Raw genomic sequence first — 15000 nt, 5'->3', positions numbered from 1 at the left:
ATAATAATGATGATGATGATGATTTGAGAGACTTTTCACACAATGACGCGCATTAATAAAAACAATTCTCTCACCTTCCCATGTGAGCAGGCAACATTTGATGGGACAAAGGAGGCGATATCTGATGGGGGAGGCCCGGCGCCAGAGGAATACCACAACCATACGCCAGTGCTGCCATCCGCTGCTGATGTTCTTGTTGTTGCTGCTGCTGCTGTTGCTGCTGATGGTGCTGCTGCTGTTGTATCTGGGCTTGGGACGGATGATGAGGATTGGTTAGTTTGTCGATGTAAGCTGGGGGCGCCTTGGTGGTTTCAACGAGGCCCCCACCGCCCCCACCACCACCACCTCCGCCGCCGCCATTGCCGGCTAATGTTGGAGGTCCACCGACTCCGACCCTGTTGTTGGCACCGTGGTGATTCATATAGGGGATCTGCTGTGGCATGGCCGAAAGCGTGCAGGATGGGTTGTGTTTGATGTCTGTCGGGGAACAAATGAATAAATTGACAAAAACAAAAATAATAATTTTAAAATAGGATAAAAGAGAAAAGAATTAGATCTAGGTAGCTCAAAATAAAAGGTTATGTGGTCGGTAGCATCACGATTGCGTTTGATATAGTATTATTATTTTCTGACATTCCTGTCCAGACTATAACATCATCATCATGTTGTTTTGTTGGGGTTTTTAAAAGTTTTTTTTTTGTTTGTTTCTTTTTTTTTTGTTTGTGTTTTTTTTTTTTTTTTTTGTGTTTTTGTTGGGGTTTTTTGGGGGTTTTTTTTCTTACATCCTTGATATATTTTATTTTTTGAGTTTTTTTTATTGTTTTGGTTTTTGCTTTTTGATTAGATTTTTTTTATTAATTTGGATTAGATTTTTTTTATTATTTTGGCTTTGCTTTCCCAAGGATCGCTGTTGTTGATTTTTATTATTTTTTTGTTTGTTTGGGGGACGGGGGGGGGGGGGGGGGGGGGGGTTGCTTTGTTTTGCTTTTTGTGTTGTTGTAGTCTGTTGTTGTTTGTTTGTTTGTTTGTTTTTTTTGTTTTTTTTTTTTGTTTTTTTTTTTAGTTTTCTTGTTTTCTTGTCTTTTGGTTGTTCTAGAGCCAAAACAAGAGGGCTCAATGACGTCATAGAGTGTGCCTCATAATAATATAGGTAATATAATATAATATAATATTTTAAGCACAAATTTGAAGTATGGACATTAGGTTCACCTGGACTATTTTTACTTTTGATATGTGACCCTTGGCCTCAAAACGGTTTTAAGTCGGGTTTGTAAAGATGTTGAAAATTGAATTTATAACCAGAAATATTAGACTTGTGTTGAGTTTGTATATTTTATTGAGGAGAATGGATACCATATTTTAGGGTGCTAATGCCAACAATTTATATTTTTGACCAGTTTAACATTTAATTCGGCTTTTAAGCATCTGGTTCGTTCCGACATAAAACCGTTTTGAGACGATAGGTCACATATAGTAGGTAACGACGTGTACTCATTTGCAGGTCTGATAACCTAAATTATTGTTATGGGCTCAATACTGTGATGAAAATACTTTTCAAACCAACGCCAAAAAATTGTCCATTATTATTACAACAGCATTAATTAAATCAAGTCAGTGATGAACCGTGGCCTTCGTAAAGTTATGGCCTGATACGGACCAAAAAATGACGTCAAAATGCCAGACTTTGGCCACAAAAGAAAACAAATCGTGAGTTGTATTCAATAGTTCAACCAATGAAATAACTTGTTTCCTTGAGCTCTACTAACGACAACTCACTAGGCGGTGCAAAAAACAAATAATGGCGTCATAATACCAGTCTTTTTGGATCTCAGTATCAGTGTAGCCATCGTTATGTTATAGATAACATGCGCTTGGCCAAGGAGTTCACAACATTGCCATCCGGAAGTATAACGGACCAACACACAAACTCTGTGTAACCATGAACTTTTATAGTCTGGTTTATACAGTTTAGTGAGAACAACTCACAAACGCGGATGGCAAAAACAATAACAAAGGCCTGAGTGACGTCATCTGCATACTATCTATAGCCTGATACTGAAATCCAAAAGGACTGGCAGTTTGACGTCATTATTTGGTTTTTGCACCGTCTAGTGAGTTGTCGTTAGTAGTGCTCAAGGAAACAAGTTATTTCATTGGTTGAACTATTGAATACAACTCACGATTTGTTTTCTTTTGTGGCCGAAGACTGGCATTTTGACGTCATTTTTTGGTCAGTGTCAGGCCATGACTTTACGATGGCTACGGATGAATACGTTCGGTTATCCGAACTGCTCATATTATATAGATACACGTCGTGTGGAGTTGATTGCCATTTACCTGTCATCTGTGGGGAGTATGGTTCGGACCCTGAGTCAGGAGGGCTGTCGGGGAGAGATCTGGAAAGATACAATAAGGGAGAAAATCGTTTCATCAAAAAAATAATGACATCATTTTAAATAATCTATTCTGTAAAATTAAAAGTGCTGGGGAACAAAGGTGTTGCGTACAGCCCGTGTTAAACTTTATCAACGAGTACAGAATTGACGGCAAGACTTTTATTTATTTGTGTGTGTGTGTGTGTGGGGGGGGGGGGGGTTCTTGGCTTGATTTATTGTGTTTTAATTTTCTTTTGTTTTGTTTTGATTTTTCGTCTTCTTTTTTTGTGTTGGGTTTTATTTTCTTTTGCATTTTTTTGTTAAGCTTTTTTTTTTAATTTGTTGGCTTTTTGTTTGCTTGTTTGTTTGTTTGTTTTGTACTGTATTGGATTTTTGTCTGGGTTGTTTTTAATTTCCTGGGAATTGGGGTTGGGGTTTTTTGTTTAACTGTTTGTTTTGTTGGTTTTTTTTTTTCCTTTTTTTAATTATAATTTTTTTATTTCTGTTTGTGCGGCTATGTGGTCTAGTGGTATGATACTCGCTTTCAGATCGGAAGGTCCTGGGTTCTAGCCTCGCTCGGCGCATAGTCGAGTCCTTGGTAAAGACTCTTTACTCTCAAGGTGTAAAATGAGTACCTGGCCGATAACAGCATTGTTTCTGTCCGAAAAATAAATGTAATATCGCCTAACAGGCGTCATCTCTCGTTCTACTTATTACATGTTGCTGTTGGTCAGGGACCCTTTGTGAAGTGCTTTGAGCACATTTATTGGATATTGCGCTATATAAAATCTCTAGTTTTGACTTGTTTTTTGTTTTGTTTTTTTGCTTTTTTTGTGTTTTTTTTTTGTATGGTATATTTTAAGAGGGGAGGGGGGGGGATTGATATGAGGGGTTTTTTAATGACAAAACTCCTGTAATATAAAAACAAGTTCTGCAGAACGGCGCCAGTTAAACACGTTAAAGAAAACACGGCCCGTGTCATCATCGTCATCAACACATCAATCACCTGACCGACCAGAGTTACTCAACAAGATACACATTACACATTACACACATAAAACTGTCGTGTTCCTCGATGACGGTAAAAAAAACAAAAAAACAAAATAAAACACGACCAGTCAGGTAACTGGTACACGGTGGAACGGACATGCTGTGAGTGGACTGTTAAGGGTTAAAAATGGCCGGGGCTCGACAACATTCGCTGTCGTCTGGGAGAGGGTTAACTCACTCAATCCTAGAGATTTTTGCTACTGCTCAACATTGGAAAAAATGTATTAAAAAAGAGCATGTACATAGATAGTTTTTTATTCACATGTAAAAACTAAAAACATTAACGTTGATACTATGCCTATAGATAGTATGCGCTTGGCTAAGGAGTTCACAACATTGCCATCCGGAAGTATAACGGGCCAACACACAAAACTGTGTGTATCCATGAAAGTTTATAGTCGGGTTAATACAGTTTAGTGAGAATTACTCACAAACGCGGAGGGCAAAAAACAATAACAAAGACCTGAGTGACGTCATCTTCGAACTATCTATAATTAGTCTCAGAAAAATGCAATAAATAGGCATAGGGTAAAAGTATCCCAGGTAAACTACGGATATAGTCGGTGTGAGGGTTAAATGAGTTAATTTTTGACTAAGATGATGGTGGTGGGGCGTGATACAGTTAAATTATTATGGCTATGCCTTGCGGAGTTGACTATGCCGTACTCGGGAGATTTATGACGTCAAGCCTTGAGTCTTCCGGTTTAAAACTCTTTGGAAGTGTAGAATCAGTCCTTTGGAGTGAATAGTGAACATTAATGAATAGGATCGACGAACACTACTCATTTGCAGGTCTGATAACCCAATTTCTTATGGGCTCACTGCTATAATGGAAATCTAAAAAAAATGACGCAAAATATTGTCGATTAGACCAAAGTTAAACTAGGCCCATAAGAGGGTTGGTTGGTTGGGATGCCAGACCTGAAAATATGTACACGTCCGAATAGGATCCAAATTAACTCTCTCTCTCTCTCTCTCTCTCTCTCTCTCTCTCTCTCTCTCTCTCTCTCTCTCTCTCTCTCTCTCTCTCTCCTTACCGATGGTTTTCAGTATTTTCCCTAAAAATGTCAGGGTTACCCAGCAGAAGAACTGATTAAAAAAAAAAAAACTCAAAAAATCTCTCTACAAAACAACTTTATGTTCCTATTAATGAAACAAAGATCATTGCGGTGTACAAAATACATCTGAATAATACAAAATGTATATTGTGTCGTAACAAATGTGACGATTTTGCTGTAGGTGGTAAGGTATCGTCATAATATCGGAATGAAAAATCGTAACAAATAGTCAGAATTGACCAGAATCGAAATCTATTGATAAAAGTCAATCCAGACAGATATAAAAACGTATCGATTTGGTTTGTTTTTAAGGGTTTTACTGTACTCGCGACACATTAAGGTCATATCAGCGCCAGTAAAAAGGAAGAAAATGGGATAGTAAAAAGTTCTAGAATTACAATTAAAGCACCCAAGAATAAGTAAAGCAAAGGGGAATTGGTTCAAATAGGAAACAGGGGTAGATTCCAAGAGAAACACTATCAAAGTACTTGGTTTGAGATCACTAAAAGACTCATCCAGACACAAGCACAGGTCCCCACTTAGAGGAATACACTCAAACGTATCGCATACGACATTCAAGGGTTGAAGTATTTAGAGCTACAAGACAATGTGTTTAGGAAGGGTGAACGTCAATTTGTTAACCCTCTCCTTACCAACCATAGGAAAATCGTCACATTCGTTACGATCCAACCAACACATTTATCATTCAGGTTTCTTTTGTAAATCACACAATTTAAAGAAAAAATAGCTATAAAAACGTGACACAGTGTTGTAGAGTTCAATTTGCTGATCAATATCATGCATAGAATGTATTTGTTGCTTTTCTGTTTGAGTAAGAAAAAACTATGTTTGTGTTGGGTGGGTGTGAAATTTTGGGAAAAATTCTGAAAATGGCTGGTGAGGAAAGGGTTAAAGTATCTTCGGCATTCTGCCCCCCCCCCCCCCCACCCCCTTTTTTATGCGGATACAAACACAATTCAACCCGCCGCGCACGCAATGAACTTTAAACAACATGTTTTAGTTTTAACCGTAACACCTTGAACAAAGGCAAACAATAAAGAAGACATGTTGATATCTATAATTATATGCAAATTGACAGCGTGCCGTAGGGCACGATGATATAATATATAATATGATATATCTATTATACGACTCGGAGGCAAGAGTAGAATAGAATAACAAAGGCTGTCTTTGACCTCAGTTATCGCTTGAAACAAACCATTTTTACGGGCTTTGTTCGTGACGAAATATGCTTCAACATTCGTGAAGTCACCTCCCTCGTAATGACGCATGGTAACTTAGTATCTGGTTTTAAGCTATCGGAACAATGGCGGACGCCCTTATGAAATACTTCTCCGACGAGCATAAAAGTGTATCCAGAGGGGGGAAAAATCATTATAAATCTGATCATGTTTTGACTTGTATACATTCTGATCTCTAGCCAGCATGGAGAATAAAAAGTACAGACAGAATTTCTTTGTGTAGAACCAAGCTGCTCAATGGTGGGCGGATGTGACATCAGACTATTGAAACCTATTGGAACAGTCGAAAAGTATATCTTTTAGAATTACGGGTGAGGAATTCTGCAGAGGCGAAGCACATTTAGTGGATATTGCGCTATATAATTTTTTTAAAAATTACATTATTTACTAAACGTGCTCAAAGCTCTGTACAAAGGGTCCCTGGCCAACAATTACACAGCGTAGGACGAGACATAACGCCTGTTAGGCGATATTACATTTTTTTCTGACAGAGAAAAAACTGTTTAAGTTGATTGAGTACTCATTTTAAACCTGAGTACGGTGAGAGAATGCGAGTAAAGAGCCTTTTCAAAGGACTCGGTTATGCCCGTTCACATCAGGTTAGGACCGATGGTGAGTGTCATCCCAATACAACAAACCCAATAGATAGTATGCGCTTGGCTAAGAAGCTCATAACATTGCCATCCGGAAGTATAACGGACCAACACACAAAACTGTGTGTAACCATAAACGCGGATGGCAAAAAACAATAACAAAGGCCTGAGTGACGTCATCTTCGAACTATCTATCTATCTATCTATATATATATATAATATATATATATATATATATATATATATATATATATATGAGTGTTGGTGGGTACTCGTAGGTACGAAAGTGCTCGATAATGATGGTTAGAGCTCATATAAAAATATAAATGGGATCACTCACTTATATGTGTGGCCAAAACATAATATGTTTCTGTGGCTTTCATCCACGTAGTCAGTTGGCATATTGTCCGCAGAATAATTTAATTCCCTTTGAGATCCATATTGACATTTTTGTATCTTTATAACGGAAGTAAAGATACAAAAATGTCAACATTGATATCAAAGTGAATTTAATTATTCTGCGGACAATATGCCAACTGACTACGTGGATGAAAGCCACAGAAACATATTATGTTTTGGCCACACATATAAGTGAGTGATCCCATTTATATATATATATATATCCACGAGAATAGCAATCTAAATTCTCATTTTAAAGACATTGAAAATTTGCCGTGGACAACTAACCGCGATCTACTTAATATCCCGACCCCTCCCTCCCCCCCCCCCCCACCCCCAGTCGCAGCCGTTATTGTGGCTGTCCTGTCCTGTCCTGTCCTGTCCTGTCCTGTCCATCCACCACGTTATACCCAACCACCCGTCCATAAATCACACCAACATCCCCCCCCCCTCCACCCCACCCCTCCAACCACCCGTCCATAAACCAACCCCCCCCCCCCTATCAGTTTTAAACGTACCGCATTTGTTGTGTAAATCACAAATCAAACAATGACCCATTCCACCATTGGAAATCTAATCACCGAATGCCATCAAAAATCATCATGGCCATCAGTCAGACAGTTCAGGTTTGTGGTACCTACCTACTCTGCATGCAAAAGACACGTATTTAAAATTTTGGCCAGACAGAAATTTGTCCTTCGACCGATTAAAATGACTCTCATCTTTGCAACAACGAAAAAAAAAAACATTTGAAGATATGAACTGTTTTTTTCTCTTAATTAATGCTTTACATGACAGATAAATTCTATTATCTAAAATGCTGATTAATATAACATTCTCTGAAAGATGAATTAAATATACATACATATAACCCCCCCCCCCCCCACCCACCCCCAACCTCATCCAAAATCTGAAAAGTGAATGCCGTTTTCCCCCTGTGCTCTTCGTGTGTATATATATACATATAGTATGCGTTTGGCTAAGAAGTTCACAACATTGCCATCCGGGAGTTAACGAATCAACACACAAAACTGTGTGTAACCTTAAACGCTTATAGTCTGGTTAATACAATTTAGTGAGAATTACTCATAACCGCGGATGGTAAAAATCAATAACAAAGGCACGAGTGACGTCAACTTCATTCTATCTATATATATACAAAAACTCTTCGTTTCATGTTTGTCCAATGTTGTTAAAAATGTGACTTAATATTTTTTGACACTTCTGGCCGAGTAGTTAAGGCATTGTACTCTGGCCCGGAAGGTTCCAGGCTCGAGTCCCGCTTCAGGCACGTTGTTTATTTTGTTTTTTTTTAACGGATCAACACACAAAACTATGTATAACCTTAAACGCTTATAGTCTGGTTAATACAGTTTAGTGAGAATTACTCATAACCGCGGATGGCAAAAATCAATAACAAAGACACGAGTGACGTCATCTTCATTCTATCTATCTATATATATAAAAGCTGTATGATTCATGTTTCATTCAATGTTGTTAATAATGTGACTTAATACTTTTTGACAATAAATAATTCACGGGCCATCAACAAGACAAGACACGCAAGCATGGGCCGTCAGTCTGTCCGTTCATTTTTCAAATGTTTTATGTCCCTGTCAGATGGAAGCGGTTTGGTTCGGGCTGGCTGAGGTGACAAGCCCCGAAACGACCGTCAAGGCTGCTGCGAGCATGGCTACCCAATGCCAGGACAAGGCGATTCTATTGTACCAGTCTGGATACACTTGACTGACCAGCATTACGTGCCCATCGGTGACCGGTACGGCGGACGGCTCGGCCGTGTTTTAATAATCTCACTTCACCCGTAGATGTTATATTTCTGTTATCCGTTCTTCCGATCTATCTACCCGAGATTCGAGATTCGGCCCTGCCTAGACTTGAAGGCGCTGTTAACTCACTCAACCCTAGAAGATTCTTGCTACTTTTCAAAATTGGAAAAAAATGTATTGAAAATGAACATGTACATAGATAGATAATAGATACTTTTATTAAACTATTATTAACATGCAAAAACTAAAAACATTAGCTGGGATAACACGCCTATAATTTGTCTCAGAAAAATGTAATAAAGAGGCATGGGGTAAAAGTAACTCAGGTAAACTACGGATACACCCTGGCCTTCGTAAAGTTATGGCCTAATACTGACCAAAACATGACGTCAAACTGCCAGTCTTTTGCCACAAAAGAAAACAAATCTTGAGTTGTATTCAATAGTTCAACCAATGAAATGACTTGTTTCCATGAGTTCTACTAACGACAACTCACTAGTCGGTACAAAAGCCAAATAATGACGTCAAACTGCCAGTCCTTTTGGATTTCAGTGTCAGGCTATAACTTTACGATGGCTACAGTAAAAGTAACTCAGGTAACTACGGGTAGAGTCGGTGTTTGGGTTGAATGAGTTAACTCATCGGTATGGCAATAAAAACAAACTTACAATAGGTGTGTGGTGTGATTTTAAACGAATCAAAAGGGAGAATTTTAAACATTGTTGGAGTGCAAATCTCAAGATTAACTCTTTCCCGATCATTTGTGACCCTTCGCCTCAGAACGGTTTTAAGTCGGGTTGGTTAAGAGGTTGAAAATTGTATTTATAGCCAGAAATATCAGACATGTGTTGAGTTTGTATGTTTTATTGAAGAGAAAGGATTCCATAATATTTTAGGGTGATAATGCCAACAATTTATATTTTTGACCAGTTTAACATTAAATTCGGCTTTTAAGCATCTGGTTCGTTCCGACATGATATCGTTTTGAGACGATGGGTCACATTTACAGTATTTTCCCAAAACGGCAGGCTTAACCAGCAGAAAAATATGATTTTTTAAAAACTCAAAAAATCTCTCTACAAAACAACTTTATGTTCTTATTGATTAAACAAAGATCATTGTGATGTACAGAATAAATCTGAATAAGATAAAATGTATATTGTGTCGGAACAAATATGTGATCCATCGTCTCAAAACGGTTTTATGTCGGAACGAACCAGATGCTTAAAAGCCGAATTAAATGTTAAACTGGTCAAAAATATAAATTGTTGGCATTAGAACCCTAAAACATGGTATCTGTTCTCCTCAATAAAACATACAAACTCAACATAGGTCTGATATTTCTGGCTATAAATACAATTTCCAACATCTTAACCAACCCGACTTAATACCGTTTTGAGGTGAAGGGTCACATAACGATTTTGCTGTAGGTGGTAAGGAGAGGGTTAAAATAAAACTAAAAATAATGTGAGCATTTATATAGCGCAGCATCCCTTAATCGTGAACAAAGCGCTTTACAACGGCAACAGCAACGCTTAGGACGAGACAGCGTTGTGTCTGTCGGAAACATTGTAATATCGCCTAACAGGCATCATGTCTCGTTCTACATGTTATGTGTTGCTGTTGGTCAGGGAGCCTTTGTAAAGCGCTTTGCACTATATAAAAGCTCTAGTTTCTTCCGGGGGGGGGGGGGGGGTTCTTTTGTTTTTTGGGGTGTTTTTTGTTGTTGTTTTTTTTTGTGTTTTTTTTTGGGGGGGGGGGGGGGTTGGGGGGGGGGGGTTGTGTCATTAAAAAAAAACAACAGAATTTTGCGATAAAATCTCAAATGAATTGACTTACGTGTGTTGACTTAGCTGACTGCGTTCGTAGCTTTCGTACGGAAGGAGGGGCTGGCCGGATATATTGCAGTGGGTGGTAGAAGGGACAGATACAGTCTGTTGCTGTTGTTGTTGATGATGATGAGAATTGTGTGGTTGTTGTTGTTGCTGTTGGTGGTGGTGGTGAGGATGAACTGTTTGCTGGATAATAGGATCATGATGAGTTACATTTGGATGAAGTTGTTGTTGTTGTTGTTGATGCTGCAGTTGTTGATGATGATGATGGTGATGATCGTGGTGGTGATTATTCACATGGTTATGGTGATGACTGCTGCTACTATTATTACTATAATGTTGCTGCTGATTTTGTTGTTGTTGTTGTTGATTATGATGATGATGAGGAGGAGAAGAGTTAATATGGTGTGGCTGATGAATATGGTTGTTGCTCAATTGTCCATTTGCTAAATTATGATTTGGTTGTTGTTGCTGTTGTTGTTGTTGTTGTTGTTGTTGTTGTTGTTGTTGTTGTCTTTGTTGTTGTTGTTGTTGTTGTTGTTGTTGTTGTTGTTGTTGTTGTTGTTGTTGACCAGTATCGCTGAGGTACCCGTTACTGTATTGTTGTCCATTGTTGATTCCCGATGATGATGATGCTGTAGCTGCCGCGACATTGGCCGCGATGCTGCAATTGCTGCTGCTGTAACCGCTGCTGCTGATATTGGTGTTGCTGCCGCAATGCGTCGATGATGACGCGGCCACAGGAAATGACGAGGAACTGCCGTTGTTGCCGAATGATCCGAGAGAAATCACATCATCTGGTAGACACCTGTGGAAGATGATATAAGGAGGGAAAATAGTTATGATGTTATGTTGGATTGGCGATGACGCTGTAGGGTGTGGAAGGAAATCGAAAGATGACATACATGGAGAGAGAGAGAGAGAGAGAGAGAGAGAGAGAGAGAGAGAGAGAGAGAGATAGATAGATAGATAGATAGAGATAGAGAGAGAGGTAGAGAGAGTGAGAGATAGAGAGAGATAGAGAGAGAGAGATAGAGAGAGAGAGCGAAAGAGAGAATTACCTATTTTGACCATTCAAGGAGCAGTTTTGGAACCGCGAATCCTTATAATTAATTATTTGCGGCAATACAGTTAAGGATGATTTGCATATTATTTCAGAAAGAAGAAGAAGAAGAAGAAGAAGAAGAAGAAGAAGAAGAAGAAGAAGAAGAAGAAGAAGAAGAAGAAGAAGAAGAAGAAGAAGAAGAAGAAAGGGGGTAGATATATAGATAGGTAGATAGAAAGAAAGATAGATAGATAGATAAAGAAATTATAGTAAATTAAAGGGAAATAACCACACCTCGGCATTATTCATTGGTATGGAGTTATCCTTCCTTTCTTCGTCATCTCTCTTAGTATTTTCCATATAAACATGAATCCCATTTGTAAAACATAAAACCCAATGTATCAATATATGTCCTTATATAAATAATCACACTTTTTGTGTTTTGACACGAAATCCCAATGGAAAATAGAACGTGTTACAGAGAATAAATGTAAATGTTGCTACTCGAAGCTCCAAGAAATAAATAATAATGCTACGCCACTACCACATTATTTCATTCATCTGTGGTGTTTCATTCATTCTGTTTTGTTGATAAGGGGAAACCCGAACCGTTCATTTGATCTGTTTTTGTAATTAAATTGAAGCTTACAATCAATTTCACATTATTATTTATTACAGAGAATAAATAAAGTTGGCGTAACGTAGCTTTTTGTTATTGTTTTCTAGACCACCGTTTTGGGTAACTGAGAAAAATAGGGTATGGAAAAGTGCCGGATGAAAACAGAGAATAAAAAGTCACGGGGTGAGTGCCAAACACAGGAACTAATTGATAAGACACACACACACTTCGTCTGGTCGAGAGAGAGAGAGAGAGAGAGAGAGAGAGAGAGAGAGAGAGATAGATAGATAGATAGATAGAGGACAGCGGGCGGTCGCACAACCGACTGAGCTATCCAGCCACACTAAGAGGAAAACACTCAAATATTTACAAATCATATGTTAAAAAAAATAATAATAATAATAATAATAGTATAGAACAGAGAGATGATTTACAAGGAAAAAAATATAATCTCCCAAAACTATAACTATACGTTCATCTGTTTTCCTCCCAGCCAAGGACTCTGGCAAGGGTCAGGACAAAACGAAGTAATCTCAAGACTTTCCAAGACAAAGACAAAAAGCAATTGGAAAAATGACACAAGGGAGTAGAGAGGAGAAGAAGAGAAGAAGAAGAAGAAGAAGAAGAAGAAGAAGAAGAAGAAGAAGAAGAAGAAGAAGAAGAAGAAAGAAGAAGAAGGAAGAAGAAGAAGAAGAAGAAGAAGAAGAAGAAGAAGAAGAAGAGAAGAAGAAGAAGAAGAAGAAGAAGAAGAAGAAGAAGAAGAAGAAGAAGAAGAAGAAGAAGAAGAGAAGAAGAAGAAGAAGAAGAAGAAGAAGAGAAGAAGAAGAAGAAGAAGAAGAAGAAGAAGAAGAAGAAGAAGAGAGAAGAAGAAGAAGAAAGAAGAAGAAGAAGAAGAAGAAGAAGAAGAAGAAGAAGAAGAAGAAGAAGAAGAAGAGAAGAAGAAGAAGAAGAAGAAGAAGAGAAGAAGAAGAAGAAGAAGAAGAAGAAGAAGAAGAAGAAGAAGAAGAAGAAGAAGAAGAAGAAGAAGAAGAAGAGAAGAAGAAGAAGAAGAAGAAGAAGAAGAAGAAGAAAGAAGAAGAGAAGAAGAAGAAGAAGAAGAAGAAGAAGAAGAAGAGAAGAAGAAGAAGAAGAAGAAGAAGAGAAGAAGAAGAAGAAGAAGAGAAGAAGAAGAGAAGAAGAAGAAGAAGAAGAAGAAGAAGAAGAAGAAGAAGAAGAAGAAGAAGAAGAAGAAGAAGAAGAAGAAGAAGAAGAAGAAGAAGAAGAAGAAGAAGAAGAAGAAGAAGAAGAAGAAGAAGAAGAAGAAGAAGAAGAGAGAAGAAGAAGAAGAAGAAGAAGAAGAAGAAGAAGAAGAAGAAGAAGAAGAAGAAGAAGAAGAAGAAGAAGAAGAAGAAGAAGAAGAAGAAGAAGAAGAAGAAGAAGAAGAAGAAGAAGAAGAAGAAGAAGAAGAAGAAGAAGAAGAAGAAGAAGAAAGAAGAAGAAGAAGAAGAAGAAGAAGAAGAAGAAGAAGAAGAAGAAGAAGAAGAAGAAGAAGAAGAAGAAGAAGAAGAAGAAGAGAAGAAGAAGAAGAAGAAGAAGAAGAAGAAGAAGAAGAAGAAGAAGAAGAAGAAGAAGAAGAAGAAGAAGAAGAAGAAGAAGAAGAAGAAGAAGAAGAAGAAGAAGAAGAAGAAGAAGAAGAAGAAAGGGGGTAGGAGATAGATAGATAGATAGATAGATAGATAGATAGATAGATAGATAGATACACACAGCAAGTACCTCCCTGCCCACTATAGGAGGTCGGGAACCCCACCCAGATATCAGCTGTATAAACCTGTACAACCTGTACAAATCAACAGCTTAAAAACAAAATTAAGATCATAATTATGATATTTTTAATATTTCAGAAATGACTAGTTTTGTGAATAGACGCTTTGATATTCACGCCTCTCTGACATTCGTCATAATGTAAACAATGGCAGTGATTAGTAAACATAGCGAACTACACTTGTTTTACAATCGATAGTATGTGTCTAAGTAAAATACCCACTGTTCTTCCCCTTGATCAATAAAACGAACACAGAAAACTCTTTATCAACGTTTGTCGTGTGATCGAGAACATCGAGTGACAAGAAGTCAGCCATTTGGAGGTAAATCAACAATAACAACAATCAGAGACAGTCGGATTCATTGACTTTATGGAATATAAACAATCAACTAGATATTATGTTTGTCCGAGCACGTGTGACGGTGTGTCACAAATTCCATGTTTTGATTGGTCAAAAATCTACTGGTTATTTGCCAGACTTATCAAACAAATTCATATCGAAGCTCTGTTTTTTTTTTGGGGGGGGGGGGGGGGGGGAGGGGTATTTTTTTTTTTTTGGGGGGGGGGGGGGGGTTATTTGCTGTTTTTTTTTTGTTTTTTTTTTTGTTTAGGTTTTTGGGTGTTTTTTTTTTTGGCCGGAGTCCCTGGCTGAGAGGGAAATAGTTGAAGGTATAGTTAGAGTTTTAGGAGATTATATATATATATATATATATATATATATTATATATATATAAAATATATATATATATTAATGCAAATGCACAAAAATGTAAAAATAAACAATCAAGAACCAATAGCAACACTTTATATATTAATTGATAAATTGAGATAGGCCATACCTCTGGCCTTTAGTCCGAATTTGTGAGTGTATATTTAAAAAATAGTATTTAATTTAAACCACAGTTGCAAGTTAAAAATTCGAACACCGTGTGGTAAAAATGAATTAAGGTGACGTGTTGTCTTAACAACGCCATTATCACATAATATCGCCTCATTCGTTTGTAGTGTTTCATTTATCCTGTTTTGTTGATAAAGGGGAAATCCGAAACGTCCATATGATCTATTTTCGTTTATTAAATTGAAACTTACATTCAATTTCACATTGTTATTTATTGAGTGACTTGACTTATAATTTCATAAGCATGGAGTTTTTAAGTTTCATGCCTCGATACTATCATC

At 37.6% G+C, this 15000-nt stretch overlaps 1 protein-coding gene across 2 annotated transcripts in view; it reads right to left on the bottom strand.

Moving 5' to 3' along the window:
* Window positions 1-15000, bottom strand: part of LOC144978010 (uncharacterized) — a 194024-nt gene that overhangs the window by 41935 nt on the left and 137089 nt on the right. For both annotated transcript variants that reach the window (XM_078923436.1, XM_078923437.1), the window contains 3 exons: window positions 10364-11164; window positions 2338-2396; window positions 75-477 (listed from right to left, as the gene is read on the bottom strand). In XM_078923436.1, coding sequence (XP_078779562.1) covers window positions 75-477; window positions 2338-2396; window positions 10364-11164 — 1263 coding nt within the window. The remainder of the gene's footprint in view (window positions 1-74; window positions 478-2337; window positions 2397-10363; window positions 11165-15000) is intronic.

The sequence above is a fragment of the Berghia stephanieae genome, chromosome 8, assembly GCF_034508935.2.
Source record: "Berghia stephanieae isolate SIO BIC M18660-M18661 chromosome 8, UCSD_Bste_1.3, whole genome shotgun sequence".
Taxonomy (NCBI): domain Eukaryota; kingdom Metazoa; phylum Mollusca; class Gastropoda; order Nudibranchia; family Aeolidiidae; genus Berghia; species Berghia stephanieae.
The sequence above is the reverse complement of the archived record's forward strand: the minus strand, read 5'-3'. Positions and strand labels throughout refer to the sequence as shown.